Genomic DNA, 19,415 nt, shown 5'->3' on the forward strand with positions numbered 1-19,415 from the left:
TCTATAATAAGGATTAATACAATCTATACCTCCCTATTTTAAGAAAATCTTTCAAACTTGATTCATTTTAACATTGTAACAAAAGAATGCCCTTTAATTTAGTGTAGTTTAATTTTAAATGTAAGATTTTTCAGGTATTCTTCCTAAATTCAAAAAATTTTTAAAAACCAGAAAAATATAGAAATCATGCACTTTCCCCTCCACCCCTAGCACTTATCCCTTATTTTATCCCCCACAGAAATCCAGAAACATGCTGGAGTCTGTGCCTTGATGTTTCAGTCTTATCTTGTTTTGGGGCCTTCTTCCCTCGCCCAAGTGTAATGAACAGAATCTGGCTGTTCTTTCTTCCTGCTAGCTTTCCATATTTTCTTATGGCTTCTTAGTTTCATCTTATGCAAAACGGTTTTAGTTATCTTTTCTCAATGTCCAGTCATGATTGTTGTAGCCAAGTCTTCAGTTCACATCATTATTTGAATGATTTTAAACTCATTCTAACTACTTCTAATTATTTGGGCTATTCAAATCAATACTGGCAAAAGCTCTAAGTAGGTCTCAGCTTTCCTCCAAGTCCTCTTTCTTATTTTATGTCACAGACCCACTTCTTCCCTTTGAAGTTGATTGATGGAAAAAAGGATCTGAGCCTTTAGAATCTCAAAAGGTGTAAGAATGAAGCTTTCTTGGAGATAATATAGATAGTGGCATAAACATTTTGTGGCCAGATGATATTCTTTCCTTTCAAACAGAGAAGCTATTTCAGTTTTTCCTACTCTGTGGGGGAGAAAACATAGATAATTAGCTTCTCACTAAGGTTAAAATATGTGGACCTTTTGAAATGATGTATCAAAATGTGCTTCAAATGTAGTTTAGCTAAATACATTTCTGAGGAGCCTTGCCCTTACCAAACCCAGAAGCTTTAGAGATAAATGGTTTTCACCTTAATGAAGCTTAGTAATACTAGTAATACTAATAGTGATAATTACTATATATATATATATATATATATATATATATATTTCTAAATACTGGGCTAAATATTTTAAATAGATTATTTCACTTAGTAGCTCTTAGACACTAAAAGAATCCACCCTACATAGCTCCGCTCTCAGAGTAGTATTTATGACATTGCGGCCTACATTGATAACCTCATAAATATTAAGTCTTATTTTACATGTGGTTTTTTTCTCATCTAATATTCAAAATCTCATTAATATAATCCTCCTTTTGAACCCTGTATTGGTAGCATTCCAGTATGAACTGAGTGGAGATTTTATCTGGGGGTACAGTATCCATGTTCCAATAAAAAGTAATTTCTACTGTCTCTGAGAAGGTTTCTTCCTCATATATAATGAAACCTCAAGAGTCAGCTTGAAAGCACATGTGGAATATCTCAAGCTCAGAGGCAAAACACAGTAATCCAAGCTTGGTCCCTCCAGCTTCCTCCTTAGCAAGCAAAGTGGGGTTTGGGATCAGGCTGTCTAGGGCTGCCTATCTTGAGCTGATGACTTAAAGTCAGAACTTTATGGGAACCTCAAATGCCTTGCAGTTTATTATTTTTTTAAAAGATCTATTCATTTATTTTAGAGGGGGTAGGGGCAGTGGGAAAGGGAAAGAGAGAATCTCAAGCAGACTTCCGCTGAGTGCAGAGCCAGACTTGGGGCTCAATCTCACAACACTGAAATCACTACCTGAGTCGAAATCAAGAGTTGGACGCTCAACCGACTTTGCCACCTAAGTGCTGCAAATGCCTTGCAATTTAGAAATGGTAATTGTCATATTCCCCATTAATGACTAAAAGGCCTGTGTATGGAAAGAGTCTCTTTACCCCTTTATTAAAATTTTATCTTCCTGAGGCCTCAGCCTGAGATCTTCAAGTGACCCAGGTACAAAACTGAGACAAGCATCTATATAATTCAAAATCAAGAGCAGCCTAAACCCTCCAACCTTGACCATTTGGCAGGCTTTCTTACCACCATCTTCTTTGCTAAGGCCAGTGAGACTAGGAATTTGCTTGCAAGGTTAAGAGAAGCTAGTGTGTGCTGAGGCCCCCTATACAGCTAACGTTTGGTTGGACCTCCCTGAATATCTTTGTCCTCTAAGGACTGTGCCTTTGCAGATTCCCTTGACTAAGATAACCAACCAATTTTATAACAACCTGCACAATACACTAAATATCTGGTAAATTTTGCAATAACTCCATGAAATCACATAGCCATTCATCTTTAGACAGAGCCACCATATATTGTAATGATCACCAAGATGAAAACACCATGTGACCAGTGCCTAAGGTCTTTAGCCTTATACCCAAGTCAAGAGTTAAAAAATGACCATCCAATTTGTAAAAAATTAAAAAAAAAAAGCAGCAGCTGATCCACATATTAAGCCACATGAGCCATGCTCCCTAATTATGCTCCATTTCTATTTCTTATTGATCTGGCCCTGTCTAGATTCTGACTTTCTCCTGAATTGAACTTCTCCACCCAAATTGCAAGACACTTCCACAGGGACAGGTCTTTTTACCAGACACTGGAAAAGCAGAGCTGAATATATGCTCTTTGGAGGCAGCCCAGCTCATAAAGGGAAGGAGTGAGAGAGTGGACTGAGTGGCCTTTACATCTCCCAAACTCTTGGGCCAAAAAACTGAGTGTTACAGTAAAGGGTTTTCCAGCACATACAGGCAAATTAGGAATGAGTAATTTCTCCCATAATTATTATTACGTACCAGAAAAACCTTATTTTGAATATATTCTATAACTGATTTTAAAAACATCTAATTTGTAAAATAATTTAAAAGACAATGTCTCTGCTTTTGAATACATTAAGACTGAAAATATATTAAAATATCTTCTGGTAGGGGATCCCTGGGTGGCGCAGTGGTTTAGCGCCTGCCTTTGGCCCAGGGCACGATACTGGAGACCCAGGATCGAATCCCATGTCGGGCTCCCAGTGCATGGAGCCTGCTTCTCCCTCTGCCTATGTCTCTGCCTCTCTCTCTCTCTCTCTGTGTGTGTGACTATCATAAAAAGTAAATAAATAAATAAATAAATAAATAAATAAATAAATAAATAAATAAAATATCTTCTGGTAAGTAGATCAGGCTATCAATTGTATATACAAATCGGTGTTCATTAAAAAAAATTGTTCTACACGAATTACTCTCCACTGACAAATAATGACTTGCAAAGCACTTACTTTATTGTTTAAAACAGTAAAGTTCACAAATTGTCCATATTTATATAGATGACTTTTTACTATATACTTACAGACTTCCAATTATGGAATGAGTAAGACATGAGAATAAAAACACAGTCTAAGGAATACAGACAATGATACTATAATAGCTATGTAACAAGACAGATGGTAGTTATACTTGTGGTGAACACAGCATAATGTATAAACTTCATAAACCTCTAAGTTTTATATGTGAAACTAATGTAACATTGTGGGTCAACTATACTCAAATAAGATCAATCAATAGATAAAAATAATTTTATTTATTTATTTATTTTATTGATAAAAATAATTTTAAAAATTAAATACAGAACTACCAGCTCCACAGAGTGCCATATCCTTGGATACAGTGATATAAGTCCTTGTATCAAATGATAAGACAGAAAACCAAATAAAACTGTCTTGTACACAGTTGTTGGGAAGCTCCCACATTTCCCACTCTTCACACCTAGTTCCTTTGCCTCTATGATCCCTCTTCAACATATGTTTATCAAGAACCTACTATGTGTTAGATAAATATTGTTCCCTACATTGCCCAGGTCCCTAGTGTGGGTACAGTTCTTTATACCACTGTCTCATTCTTTCTCATCCCATGACTACTGTTGGGAGGAATCTCATCATCTAATTCATAATGAGTTATTACTTAGTTTGGATAGTGTAACATACTACTCAGTACCAGAGTTTTCACATCTCATATGTAAATATGCCTTAACCTAAAAGGATGAATTTATACCTTCATCCAATAAGAGGTAACTTTCTTAAGATGTCTTTCTACTTTTCTTCAAACCAAAAGCCTCTTTCAAATCAATACAGCCACCTACTCTTGAGACAGAATGCTGCTTGCAGTATTGTGCTGTGCTTTCCTAGATACTAAGGGAAGTAAGTTCATATGGGGATAAATATATTCTCTACTACATTTATATTGAGCATAGAACTTTATGGTCCGTTTGTTACTATCACTATCTGCACCACGGAATTGTGAGAAATGCATTGTATAAGTTGGAAACTAATAAACTGATACAGATTTCAAATTGCTTTAAAATTATTCCAGGATATTCCTAACTTCATTCATTATGCACAAATTTGTGCTAGTTGTTATGTATATAAAGCATGACTGATTTATTGAGAGCTTATCCTGAGATGTTTAAAATGAATACTACATGATGTCTGTCTTTCTTTGAACCAGAAGCTAAAGCTAATTTTATGCTGAAAATTCATCCTCTGAAGAAATATCCTGTGGATCTTTATTACCTGGTTGATGTCTCAGCATCAATGCACAATAATATTGAAAAATTAAATTCCGTTGGAAATGATTTATCCAGAAAAATGGCATATTTTTCCCGTGACTTCCGCCTTGGATTTGGCTCCTATGTTGATAAAACAGTTTCACCATACATTAGCATCCACCCAGAAAGGATTCATAATCAATGCAGGTATCTGGTGGTTGGTGTGGACTTCATAAATGCCAAATTAATTTTTTTCTTATAAAATCTCTCTGTTTTTATATAAAGGACTTACTAAATTTTATATTTTTGTTTTATTAAGTGAGAAATGAAAATATTTGGAGAGGAGGTATGTTCCTATCTGAAAATTTATGAGATTATGTGTAGCTTGGAGTTTCTATGTTTTTTTCAAATATCACTCCGTTTCATCACAAAAAACTCACAAATAATATTAGTCATCTTGGATAAACCTCCAATATTCAGGCAAACAGGCATATAAATACGTGTTTGAGAATTCTGTATTTGTCTTCAAGCTCCAAATTTGTTAAATTAAGGTTTGTCAAATTTAAAGTACTTATATTGCCAGTATGACAACTATCTTTGTTGCTGCTATGTTTATAATTATGTTACCTAAGATGGGACTTCAAAGAAAGCTCAGCTAGGACATGGAGGGTAGCTGGAAAGATGAGAATTTGTCTGTATCCTGGAAAGAGACGCTTTTCTTATCATTTTGAAAGTCTGATTCTAAATAGCATATGCCCCACCATGAAACAAGAACTGACCTTAAAAATACAAGTTTCTCAGACAATATCCTAATTAGCCTGTTGAGTTCTAAGAAATGTATTCAGTTCTTCCTTAATATAACATTTCATTTTAACATCTTCTTTTCTACTTCCATAAGTTGCCCCAATAACTTTATAGATAATCTACCAAAACAGCTCTGCTAACTGTCGGAATGAATACATCTCCTCATGGAGCCTCATGTTCCTTCTCCCTGAACATGCATGTGCCTGAGGAATGATTTTCACTTCTTGGGACATCACAGGATTCTCAAAGTAATTTTAATAAACTCTGATTTTTCATCAATAATTTCACACCAAGCAACACTTCAAAAATTAGCACAATGTTTTAAAATATCAAAGAATAGTATAATATTTTCACTAAATTCCTAAAAACAGTTCCCAAAAAGTGTTTTTCAGCTGTTTCATGGTCAGATATGATAGGAAATCACTGAAAATTCTTATCTCCTCTTAAAATTAACCATTAATAAAAGCCTGTTAGGTGTCCTATATTAAACATTTTAATCATCTTTAAGTTTTTGGACACTAAACCATTATATCTTATTTCCTACTTGCAAAGAAATATCCACCAATATCGAACTTTTCTCTGATTTTATAAAGTACAGATTTTCTCTAATAAAATTATATTGGCAAAAATATATTTATATGTATATAAATATATATGATACATATAAATTAAAATATTTATTAAATATTTTAAATACATTAAAATATTTATTATATATATATATATATTCCTTTCTTACACCAAACCACACAATTTTACTGTGAATAGTATCTTTAAATGAAGCATAGCAAAATAGATTTTGCATTTCATCTTTCTCCCATATAGTGACTACAATTTAGATTGTATGCCTCCTCATGGATACATCCATGTGCTATCTTTGACGGAGAACATTACTGAGTTTGAAAAAGCAGTTCACAGACAAAAGATCTCTGGAAACATAGATACACCTGAAGGAGGTTTTGATGCCATGCTTCAGGCAGCTGTCTGTGAGGTAAGAAGTTTCACAATATAGAATTTTTGCTCAGATGAAAATTCTCCAAGAATTTAGATTTTTATTTTTTTATTATTATTTAAATATTTTATTTATTTATTCATGAGAGACATAGAGAGAGAGAGGCAGAGACACACATAGAGGGAGGAGGAGACTCCATGCAGGGAGCCCGATGTGGGACTCGATCCCGGGACTTCAGGATCATGCCCTGGGCCGAAGGCAGACAGACACTCAACCGCTGAGCCACCCAGGCATCCCAAAATTTTTATTTTCTCTTTGATTTATAGAGTGAAAACATAATATAGAAGAATGCATTCTTCTAACTCTTATTCATCACCAATGTTATTCATTTTGGTATGTGTTCAGGACAGAGGAGCTAAATTGGGAGAGGGTTATAAATAGGAAAATATAAAAGGGAAAGAATAACTTATGCACTTGGAAAATCCTTTCCAAAAGAGCTACTCTTTTCACTCACCACTTTCCAAGGAAGAGCCTGAAATAGCCTGTTTTCCTATTCACATTGTGTTGGGTACTCTGCACTTCGTAAACCTGGCTTGTTCTTCCTCTGGGGGAACACCAGAAAGCTTTAGCTGGGAGTTGGTTCAGTCAAATGGCTGTGGTAAAATAGAGGATGTATAAATAAAAGTTAATGCTACTTAGAAAACAGCATTGTATTTATGCACATTATTCTAGCCTGACTTAATGTTTGTTAAACTTGAACTTAATGTTTCTTGAGACGGATCTATGTTATTGTACAAGATCTAATTACATGTTTATTTTAAGAGTCATATTGGATGGCGAAAAGAAGCTAAAAGATTGCTGCTGGTGATGACAGATCAGACATCTCATCTTGCTCTTGATAGCAAATTGGCAGGAATAGTGGTGCCAAATGATGGAAACTGCCATCTCAAAAACAACATCTACGTCAGATCAACAAGCATGGTAATGTAGCAAAAACTTCTTAGAAGTTAGGACTCTTAGGGCTACAGTAGAAGTTTAAGTAGGCAATTCAGCTGTTCTTATACCAAGAGTTTACCTAAACAAGCATGATACAGAGTCAGGATAAACCATGAGAGAGAAGTTATGGAATAATGCAATATATAAATGCTGACTGATATAAGTCTAAAACATTTTAACAACATCTAGTAGCTAACTCTCTGATATGCTAAAAAGCACTCTATAATATGTAAAAATAAAAGTGATAAAAGTGCTCACTTTTTATGCAACTGAAGAACTTTAAAATGAAATACATATATATGCCTTTGCTATATATTTTATATATAATTATATATATAATAATTATATAATTACATAATTATATATATATATAAATTAGTTCTGCAGAGTTAGTATCTAAAAGCACATTAAGAATTGGTAAGAAAAGGATATTTGGCCTGAAGCATTCTCACAGTATAATAGGTAGAACTAAATAGAGACTAAGAAAAAAAAAGTAACACAAGGCCAGCTTTCAATATTCTGGACCTCATTGCTTTCCTCTAAAGCTTACCTATATATAGGGGCTCTTTTTAAAAAATCAGTAGATATCTGAATTACTTCCTGAGGGTTAGCTTCAGCTCTGAATCATACACTTAATAGAATCTCCTAGAACCACATCTTTCCCAGCATTAGCTACTACTCTACATGTGGAAAATCAACTGTATAAAGCATCATTTATTTCTGATGGAAACTATTTACACAGAATGTTAGAACAAAAGCTTCCAAACTTTCTCAGATCTTAGTACCTTAGTGTCTAAATAATTTATCTCCTGGTTTCCATAATCAGAAAAAAAATCTGACAGTTCTATTTATTAAGTAGTTAGGTCCAAACTATTTATATCCTAAAAATATAGTAGCCAGTTAAAAAATAATACATATGAATCATCAAAAAATACATATGTGTATATTTATGTCATTCTTAGTAATGAACTTACTAATAGGAACTTCCTAAGCCTTAGAATCAAACTGGACATCACCACCCTCATTTCCTGTTCTACATTGATTTTCATGCTGCCCAGTTTTGCAAAGATATGGTATCACCTAAAGGAACAGAGCCGAATGTAATCTTAAAACCACAAGCTACTTAACAGCTAGTAGTTCATGGCTACCTGGCAGATACTTAATTATAACCTTAAAAATTAAAGCTATTTCAAAGCGCTCTGGTGAGTGTACTGTAGCACTCCAAGAACCTCATGCACAATTTGGGAATTGCAATATTAGAAGCATATAAATTATGCTGAAATTTGTGTGGTTCCCATGAGTCAAGTTTAAATAGTTTAAATTTACTTAATCTGCAACATCTTAACCAGACACTGAAAATCTAGAGGAGCAAGTGTGTTACTTCACAGGACAAATTCAAACCTTGGTTGGGTTAGCCTCTTGATAGCAGTCTGAAAACTTAAAGATTTTAAAAGGTAACTAGAGTTTGAATTTTTAATTTTGGGATTTGGAATTACTCCAATAATGTCTTCCTCTTTGCTAATTCTCTTCTATTCAGCCACATTATGCTTTGGTAGACCCACCCACTTTAATTTAGTCATTTCTTATCTTTCCTTCCTTTTACTTAATCTTTTAAAATCTGAGATAGAGTTCTAATTATTTTCCAGGGAGTGGAGGAGGAGACAAGAAGAACTATTCTATTGTGAGACAAGGAGAAGCTTTTTTTAAAAAAGAAAAAATAATAATCACATTATTCTCAAATTGCATTGCATTGTCCTTTTGAATTTTTGCCAAGTCACTGAAGTCATGTCTTTATAACTGTATTTTAGAGGGTGCTGTTATACATATAGGAAAGATTTCTTAAGACATAGAAATGCTCTCAGATTTTTAGACATCATGCCATGCCATATTAACCTTATGGAAATAAATTGTACTTCTGGTGGAATTTTACACAGTGTTTGGGCTCTTTTGACATCAGGAATTTGGACAATCTATCATAAACTTCATTTGCCTCCTTGAACATTGTTCCACCTACTTAAAAGAATGAACCTTTCACATGTCACTGATATGCATTGAGTAAACCAAGGAGCAGTGTGTTTGTTGATACCTTAGAAGAACATTTTTATCTCATTTATCCCAGGTCATTCTTTTAAGGGATCCTCTTCCTAAGAATTCTCATTCCCTTCATTTCCAGGGACACTGCCCTAAAACAAAAGAAGTTGAAGCATTTTGATTGATCCCTCAACTATGCATTTATTTATATCTGCAAGATGCGCTACTACTCTGAAACTTCCTATATCCAAAGCTACCCTGAACCTGACTCTAAGCATATTTACCTGCTTATTTAAAAATGATCTCCATCCTCTCCTATTTGGCATTTTAGAGGAATTTTAAAAGGTATAAGTTAGACAAGCCATCAAACACTTTGCTTCCTGGCTTTATCTCCAGCAGCCAACACCTGTTGAATGGTACCTGAACTTTTTGGTCTAACACTCTGGTTGTTTTATTTATAAAAGGAAATAACTAATAAAAGACCTTTTATATGACTAAATTAAATGAGCCAGAGTTCTGCTACTTGTACACATATATTTCATGAAGGTCAATGTGAATTCCAGAATAATAACAGCTACCATGTTTTGGGTATTTATTAACTGAAACTTCTATAGCAAACACTGCATACAGTATCGAATTTATCTTCAGAGTAACTCTGTGGGGTAGTCATAATTATCCCCTCCCCCCTTTTTTTTAACAAACAGAAAAACTGAGGATAGAAGTAGTTAAGTAAGTTGACTAAGGACAGGGAGCTAAAAAATTAATAAGTAGCAGAGTTGGGGCTCAATCCAGTTCAATCTTACATTAAAATCTTTGCCACAATGTCTTAAGGGAAAAGTACAAGAGATAGAGTGCTGAAGTCCTTGGCATAATTGCTGCTCTAATTTCCTGGTTGCAGTCTTACTTATGGAAGACATAAAACACATAATTTGGTTCACATGAATAAGTGAGATATAATTAAAATAGTTTCTATTTACACATTATGTATTAGTATATGGTCATTGTAAAATAATGTTATACTCTTCATTAAATTACATTTTCCACTGCTTGTTCTCCAAATTCCAGAATGAAAACTTGAGTAGTAATGTGTTTTATAATTTATCTAGTAATAATGGCAGCTTAAAATATGGCATTCTTTCTAAAATAGTAGCTATTAGTATAAAAAACATTAATAGTGTAGAAGAAAGTTATTAATACTGAGGGTCTGGGATTTCAACCTGTCTCCCCACTCAGCTTCTTCTGAGTAAGGGTGGGTGATTCCCACCCTTACTCAGAGCCTTCCTTACAGCATTCACCCCATCCTTGGTGGAGGCCAAGAGTAATATGAAGGTCTCTAGTAACAGTGAAAGGGAGCCAAAGAGCAAATATTTGGAAGAGCACTGGTCATTAAATGAATCCTTATTAATGGATTTTCAAAAGTTGCTGTGACTCTCTGTTCTGGATGGAAACATGCAAATAGGCAAAACCCTACCATCTTCCTAAACATACTGGGTAGCTTAGGTTTGGTGTTTCTTTTTTGACTCAGCCTTTTTTTGTGCCTCATCCTATTATGTTCAGGAATTCTTCACCCCTCCTAACATACAACTCCTCAGAATTACTTTACTGCTGGCTTCATAGTTCATTCCCTCCCCTGCAGCTCATTTGGATATACTAGGGGCTGAACAGGTCACTGCCTTAGAGGACGGAAGCTGAACTGCAGAAGGTTAGTTAGGCATTACTAAAGAGTTTTGCTTCCTTATGGTTAAAAGCAGTCAATATTCTGCTTGTGTGTGATTGCTCACGTAACTATATTTAACATGTTTAGGAAGCTGCCTTTCTTTTTAAAGTTTGGTTTGCCTTTTTTTTTTTTTCTTGAGAGAGTGAGCCAGCTTGAGGTAGGTAGGGGGAGAAGGAATGGGAGAGAGAGAATCTTAAGAAGGCTCCATGCTCAATGTGAAGCCCAAGGCAGGGCTTGATCTCATAACCCTGAAATCATGACCTGAGATGAAATCAAGGGGTGGACATTCAAGTGGCAGAGCTATGTAGGAGCTCCTAGGAAGCCTTCTTTCTTACCATGTATCTGAACTACTTGCAATTATATTCAGTTTTTTCCAGAACCGCAGAAAAGGAGCCTGAGAAGACACTTGACTGAATAATTTAATCCACAACACTGCTGAGTTAACAAAAGTTAAAGTTATTATATTTATTTGTGTTCCTTTTTTTATGAAAGGGCTTTTTCAGACATTTTCAAATATCTGCAAGGCTCATTTATAATGAATGCTGTTATCAGACAGCATTCCATGTAAGGAGACAATTTTAATCTTTCAGGAAAGAGCCCTGTTAACCATTTTTGCTGCTAAGAAATAACTTATAAATAACTTCAGAAAGTGTTAAATATCTTTTTCTGCTTCTCACCTTCTTCATCTCAGATACATATTAATAAAAGTGTTAACTCACTGAGCATTTATTTTGCACTAGCACAGTGCTGACCATATTGTTTACATGAACTCATTCAGTCTTCACCACAACCCATGTTATAAATAAGCTGAAACTTAGAGACCTTAGATTGATTTATACAAGGCCACCAACATACTATAAATATCAGTCAAGAACCTTACCTAACCTATCTAATACCAGAATAATGAATATTTTAACCTATCTAATACCAAAATTAATATTTTAAGTCCAGCTGCAGTTTTTAAAAATATTTATTTACAACACTAAACATTAGCCAAAATGCCCGATTTTAGCTTACTGCTGTACTTACCTGTTTAACCTATCTAAATGCCTGTATGTATCATTAAGGACTTCTATAGACATCCTGCTGACCGTTATTTGAAGATATTCTCACGCTACAACAGCTAAACGATAGCCACGAATGATACCTGCCAAACAATATTTAGTTTATGCTTTCTTGCTAAGTCTGACAGCAAAATAGTTGCTCACAGGAAACTACCTGGGCTAGTCCAGCTGCAGTTTTTAAAAATATTATTACAACACTAAACATTAGCAAAATGCCCGATTTTAGCTTACTGCTGTCTTACCTGTTTAAAACTATAAATGCCGTAAGAACAATAATGACTTCAATAACAACTTTAGACCTAATTTGAAGATTTCTCACGCTCAAAGAAAAATAGCCAGGGAATGATCCCTGCAAACAATATTTAGTTTATTTTTTCTTTTAAGTTGAAAGCAAAAGTTGCACACAGAAACACCTGGGCTAGGCTTACAGTAGCCTGGCACTGCTTATATAAGGATTCTGAAAATGAGCTCTGAAAAAAATAATGGTTTGCAAAAGTGACACTGTAAAAACCAAATGTGGTGAAAATATTTATGAAATAGAATGTTCCTATTAAATGACATGTCTCAGCTCAATCATATTTAAGCAGAAAACTTTTTATAACCACTTTAATTGAAAAACTTACAAAAATTATTAGTCCGTCCTCCTCCATCAGCAACTGGGATATCATGATTACAATGATACTGTGTTTGGCCCCACAAATTCAAACACTTGAGGGGCCAGGTACCAAGTTATAACAAATAAAGCATATCCAAGTGGAGCCCAACATCTAGCCTTTGGTAATGGTCTCCAAATGTCTTTCACTAAGTAGCAGTATTTTCTTGAAAGCTGTCTTTTGTTAAGTTTTATGGTATTTGCCCATTACATTATATAAACACCCAACATCACAGTGAGGTATAGATATTGCTATTACCTCCATTTTATGAATGAGAAAATGGGGACACTAAAGGGGGGCAGGAACTGGTCTGTGGTCACACAGCCCTGCATAGTGGTGCCTATGGTAAATACCAAGCAGTGTGACATCAGGACATGAGCCCCCACTCACCATAATCTGGATTTAATAACTATAGAATGGTAAGTGAAAGCCTTTATACATGTTAACTCATTTAGTCTCCACCATAACTATGAGAGTAGGTAGTAGTATTTATACCTGTTTTATAGATATGACAACTGGATCACAGATAGGTTACAACAATTATCCAGTGTCACATAGCTAGTAATTGCAGAACCAGGAATTAAAGCCCAGGAGGTCTGTTTCCAGAGCCCCTGCTCTTGGTATGGTTCTTAACTGGAGTGATTTTGCCCGCCCCCCAATCCCAAAGGACATCTCAATCTCCAGAGACATTCTGGTTGTTACAAACAACTATGGAAGGCAGGAGATACTGGCACCTAGTAGTAGAGCCAGGGACATTGCTAAATATCCTACAAAACACAGGACAAGAACAGTGCACCACAACACAGAATACTCTAGTGCCACTCATGAGAAACCCTAGTCTATGTGATTACTACTGTGCAATTATAAAAATAGAAAATATGCTATTACAATAGATGGGGATTGACAACACAGAATTTAGAGTCTTCATCTTAAATGTGTCTCTACTAGCAGATTGCTTTCATGTTATTTGTCTTTCTTCTAAAAAATGAACTGTAAAAAAAATAATCCAGATAATTTAGTACTTTATTTAATAAGATATTGAGGGTTTTTTTCATCTTATGATGATATTCAATGCTATAAATTCTCTATTAGCTTATAAAATTTTTTACTATGAGGTTCAGTTTTATGAAGAGAATTTTAAACACTTTTTTGTCACTATTTATGCACATTATTAAAATTTTCCCATACACCTCTACACGATTATCTCTTTAACTGGAGTTGCTCCCTGTGAATCTTTCATACCTCCTCTTCCCTTCTGACATTTAGAAGTTATTTCCCACAAATCACAGTGAAGGTGCTTGTGAAGAAGAAAAATGTGAAAGGAATCCTTTTGCCCTTAAATACTTAGCAGCTGTCTTGGCACATTGCTTTCCCTTCTCCCTTTTGCCCCTGAAATGCCTGTTATCTCTATTAATTATTTTTAGAGTTTAGAGAAACAATATGTGATGGGTTAGACAGAGGGGGAGTTAGAGATGTGAAGCAGTGACGTCACCAGAATAGGATAGCTGGCCTAGAGGGAGTGTTCTACTAGTGAAATACAAGACATAAAAGATAAAATATTTAAAAGATAATATGCTTCATGGAGGAAAGGGGAAGGGGCTTCAAAAATTGCCATTAATCCAGTTCTCCTGTCAACAGTGGTTTACTAAAACATCTGCTAAACATTTGTAATTTTAACAAATCTGCCTCAAAGTAGCTGGAATTTTCTCTTAAAACCGATTTCTTTCCAGGGTTCAAAAAATGTGTTCTTTTAAACCTAAAAATCTAACTGACCTTCTTAATGAGCTTCTGACCAAACTAGAACTTTTTAGATTTAAATTTTGTGTACTTTTCCATCAATGTGACTTCCTGTTTTTGAAAGGGAGAAAGAGATTAAGAAGGCTCCCAAAACTGCTTACATTTTGGGATGTTCTTTAAATATTGATTTTATGTGACTTAAGTATAAACTAGTTAAAAAAACATATGGATTAAATTTTCCTTAAAATATGAATGGTCTTTAAAACTAAGGGGAATGCTTGGCAAACTGTGATTATTTTTTGTCAAAGCAAAAATATTTCAAAAGTAGTTGTTGCCGTTAAAAAAATATTTCAATACAACTAGATTTACCCTTCCTTGATTTGTTCTCTTTAACTTACTAACATTATGGAAACTGTTATAAATCTATTTTAAGAGTATACACAGTATTAGGAGTAAGGCATAAGAATTTATCTGGCAGAATTTATGTTTTGGGAATTGTTTTTCTATTTAAAGTTACATTCTTAAGAATTGCTTGGGGCAGAATTTTTCCTATGCAAATCTAATACTTCTTTAACCTCTTCATAAATTAGTTTCATATCACATTTTAATGCAGTTCATAAAAATTTGATTTTTTCTACCTCAACAATAACAGATTATATAGAAATAAAACATATTTGTTATGGTTATTATCTTAGTCCATTCAGGCTACTGTAACAAAACACCTCACAGTTCTAGAGGTTGTAAACTCTAAGATCAAGGCACTGGCAGATTCAGGATCTGGTGAGAGCCTCCTTTCTAGTTCATATATGACACCTTCTAGCGGTAATATTTCCACCACCTCACATGGTAGAAACAGCAAGGTGGCTTTCTCCACTGGACCTCTTTTATAAGGACACTAATCCCATTCATGAGGACTCCACCTTCATGATCTAATCATCTCCCAAAGGCCCACTTTGAAGGTTAGGATTTCAATATATGAATTTGGAGAGGAGGACACAAACAGATCCTAGTAGTTACTCATAGCAATAGCATTTTTAAACACAAGGCTCTATCTTATATCTATGTATGTAAGTTTATTTTTTTGTTTTTTGTTTTTTTTTGTATGTAAGTTTAATACGTGGGTCTCAGAGTTTAGGCTATAAGGGAAACTAGTCAAATTAGCTCTTTTACTAAGTTCACATAGTTTGCCCAAATACAGAAATGTTCATCAAAATGGTTTAGCAACATTTCCCCTAACACAATTAGCATTGGAGGGTGAAAGGAGGAGTAAAAACTACAGAGTAATTTGAACTTGAATCACATGGTACTAATTAGCTCAGTCACATGATCCTCATTTGCAACTTGCAACCAATGGACAGGTGAGGACCACTCCAGGTGAATTATGACATCATCCCTCTGAGAAGTGTCTAGTTATGAAGTTGTTATTTGAGATCATCACTTTAATTTCTGGAAGAGCACTTATGAAAAGAAAAAAATATCAAGTACTATGTCTAACTATATAACTTTAGATATCATTCCATAATTGGCAGCTTTCTCATATTTACTAAATTGTGTACCCTTCCTCTACTCTTCCCCAGCTTTCTCAGTCACCCAGAGTGTCACAGTTGGCTCTGCATAAGATCTATTTATCAAAGTAAAGCAGATTTATAATATGTCACATAGCCAAAAGGTTAAGTATACTAATAAGTTGAGAGATCTGTATACATTTTGTATAAGCTGTTGGAAATAAAAATCATGATAATTGCTATTAGTTTTGAGCACTTACTATATATAAGAAGCTGCACTAAATAGATCACATACAATTGGTATCTTTTTAATCTTGCAAAAACCATTAACATGTTACACAGGATGGACCTGAGGTAGAATTTTTGTCATAAAGCAACAACCTGGGATTTGAATATCAGGTTTTCTGCTTTTAAACAAAGTTTATTCTATACCATGTTATATATAGAATATATATTTCTGTTTATACATGCATATATTTGCATTTCAACACTTGTTACTGAATTTCAGAATATGAATGTCACTAATGTGTCTATTTCTGATAGCACATTATCTTTCAGGTATACCACTGTGAGGCCAATGTTAATCTAAACAGGTGCTGAACATACTTGGCACAATGTTGGTTCAGCCCTCTTCATTTTTCCGAGTTACAGATTTTATGGGAGGTGGAAATATCCTTATGATGCTGATCTTATTTTTTTAAGGAATTTAAATGCCTCCAATAAAACCATATCCTTCCCAACACAATGCATTTTTATGTCAGTCGTATGATTTTCCTCATAATAGATGTTTGGGTACTTGTGGGATTGAGCTATTAAGTTTCACTCCCTTCTTTTCTTCATTTTCCTTTGTAGGAACATCCCTCACTAGGCCAACTTTCTGAAAAGTTAATAGACAACAACATTAATGTCATCTTTGCAGTTCAAGGAAAACAGTTTCACTGGTATAAGGTATGTTAATTCCCAAAATACAAAAATTAAAATTGGTAGTTGAAATTAGAATACTTATATCCCCAGGTAAGGACTCTAAAGTTATTGTACTTTGTACAATCTGAATTTAATAATGTATTAACTAATGTTATACCACACATTATCCTAAAAATTAGGATTTATATATAAATTCTATGTATGTAACACGTAGAACCAAGTGTAGGGATTGATACTTAGTGTAGTACTGATTGTGACAATAATGAAGACTTCTACCAGGTTACATTCTGATGATTGAATGTGACTTTTTTTAGATCACATTCAACTACACCTTTATGTCTGGACTCTTGCTTCTATTCCGGTCCATAGGCATATTCTTATAATAGGTTAGGTTGAGGAATATCAGTTTAGTTTTCAATAGTAACGATATACCAAGATTTGGTCTAGGTCATCCAATAAAGGAACAGAAGGAGCCATCAAAATGGCTGACCCAGACAGAGCTCGCCTACCTAAGAATAATGTTGGTTTTGTCCATAATCCTTCAGGCCGGATGAGACCCGCAGCCATGTCACTCTGGCAGCATCATGGGATCCACCCCCCAATAAAAAACTGCTTCTGTGACCCTGCTGTTACTTTCTTTTCACAGTCTTTTAGGTTCCTTTTTCCAGGAAACTCTTTTCTTCATTTTCATGAAGTTTGTATACCCTAATTTTCATTGCACATGTCTATTCACTGGATCTCCACCGCCTGTGTGGTATCTACTTCTTTCCACTCCCACTGTCCTTTACTTCTTTTGATACTTCAGAGAAACTATATTTTCTTTCGGATTCAACAAATTCTTGAATCTATTTAAATTAGCCACAAAAACTGGTGTTCCCTCCACCAACTTCCCCAATACCTTACTACTGTATATCTCATCTGAAAGCATTACTTTAATCACACTACTTCTTCTGTTAGAAATCTACAACAAAACTTTAATCCCAAATTGATATACCATGGAACCCCTTTTTAATGTAACAACCATTAATATTCATAGAAGTAGGGCTGGAGCCCAAATTAAATGCCCAAACTACTTTATTAACAAAGTAACAGATTCCACTTATTGAATACTTACTATCATCAGGCACTGAGTTTATTAACATTAACTCATGTAATACTCATAACAATGAGGAAGTATAATTAACTTAAAGCCCATTTTAAAGATAAGGAAACACATTAACGGAGGTTATATACTTATCCAAACTTTCCTAACAGCTTCAGTCCTGTGCTCTTAACCTCTCAACTTAATAGTTGAATTTCAGGAATGCAAACTGATGCAACCAATCTAGAAAATAGTATGGAGGTTCCTCAGAAAGTTAGTAATAGAGTTACTCTAGGAATTGCACTATGAAGAATTTATCTGAATGATACAAAAGTACAGATTTGAAGGGGTACATGCACCCTGATGTTTATAGCAGCATTATCAACAATAGCCAATCTATGGAAAAGAGCCTAAATGTCCATCAACTGGTAAATGGATAAAGAAGAGTGGTGTGTACACACACACACACACACACACACACACACACACACTGGAATGTTACTCACCCATCAAAAGGGATGAAGTCTTGCCATTTGTAATGCCATGGATAGAGCTAGAGTGTATTATACTAAATGAGATAAATCAGTCAGAGAAAGACAAACACCATATTATTTCACTCATATGTGTAATTTAAAAAACAAAACAGATGAACATATGGGGGTAAGGAGAGAAAAAAGGAGAGGGAAACAAACCATAAGAGACTCTTAAAGATAGAGAACAAACAGAGGGTTGATGTAGGGAAGTGAGTGGGGAATGGGCTACATGGGTGTTGGGTATTAGGAGGGCACTTGATATGAGCACTGGGAAGTGTATGTAAGCAATGAATCACTAAATTCTACTCCTGAAACCTTTATTGCACTATATGATAACTAACTAGAATTTTTAAAAAGTTGAGAAGAAAAAAAAAGAGAATGAGATTATAAATTAAAAAAAATTATAAAGAGAAAAAAAATAGTTGAATTTCAAATTATTGTCCAGTTTGTTACTGCTTGAGCTTTGTTCTTCTCTGCTATGTGTTACTTCAGTCAGACTGGTTTCTTCTGTTTTCTTCATCTAGAACTCAGGTAAACCTATAACCCTACGCTAATTCTCATTTTCTCACTAGGAATACCTAGAGTTTTCTCCATAATTATAAGTACCATCCATCAAGAAAACCCACTCCATGAAACTTGCACTTGCAAAAAATGATTTTTTATGCTCCAGTCTGGGCCAACATATCTTAAAGGTCACTCCGTGAAACAGTAGTTCTGTTAAATATTTATATGTGGTACATGAGAAAAGGGTTTTGTAATTTTAAAATGTTAGAAATTCTGCAACAAATTATTATTATTACTGCTAGATTATTTAAAACTTGCAGGACTTCTCTGAACCCTTACTTTGCAAGTGTGCATTTTGAGTATCTACTTGTAAGAAACCATATGCAAAACTTTCCAGACTTATTTGCCCTCAGAAACCTTTTGATAACTATGTCCCACGGAATATGCAAGATACTTTGGG

General features: G+C 34.6%; 1 protein-coding gene across 8 annotated transcripts in view; it reads left to right on the forward strand.

Annotated features, from left to right (window-relative positions):
• The window catches only part of ITGB8 (integrin subunit beta 8), a 79,959-nt gene that overhangs the window by 38,676 nt on the left and 21,868 nt on the right, over nucleotides 1-19,415 (forward strand). For all 8 annotated transcript variants that reach the window (XM_055314491.1, XM_055314485.1, XM_055314487.1 and 5 more), the window contains 4 exons: nucleotides 4,415-4,661; nucleotides 6,084-6,249; nucleotides 7,033-7,191; nucleotides 16,766-16,861. In XM_055314491.1, coding sequence (XP_055170466.1) covers nucleotides 4,415-4,661; nucleotides 6,084-6,249; nucleotides 7,033-7,191; nucleotides 16,766-16,861 — 668 coding nt within the window. The remainder of the gene's footprint in view (nucleotides 1-4,414; nucleotides 4,662-6,083; nucleotides 6,250-7,032; nucleotides 7,192-16,765; nucleotides 16,862-19,415) is intronic.

The sequence above is a fragment of the Nyctereutes procyonoides genome, unplaced genomic scaffold (assembly GCF_905146905.1).
Source record: "Nyctereutes procyonoides isolate TBG_1078 unplaced genomic scaffold, NYPRO_anot_genome, whole genome shotgun sequence".
NCBI lineage: Eukaryota > Metazoa > Chordata > Mammalia > Carnivora > Canidae > Nyctereutes > Nyctereutes procyonoides.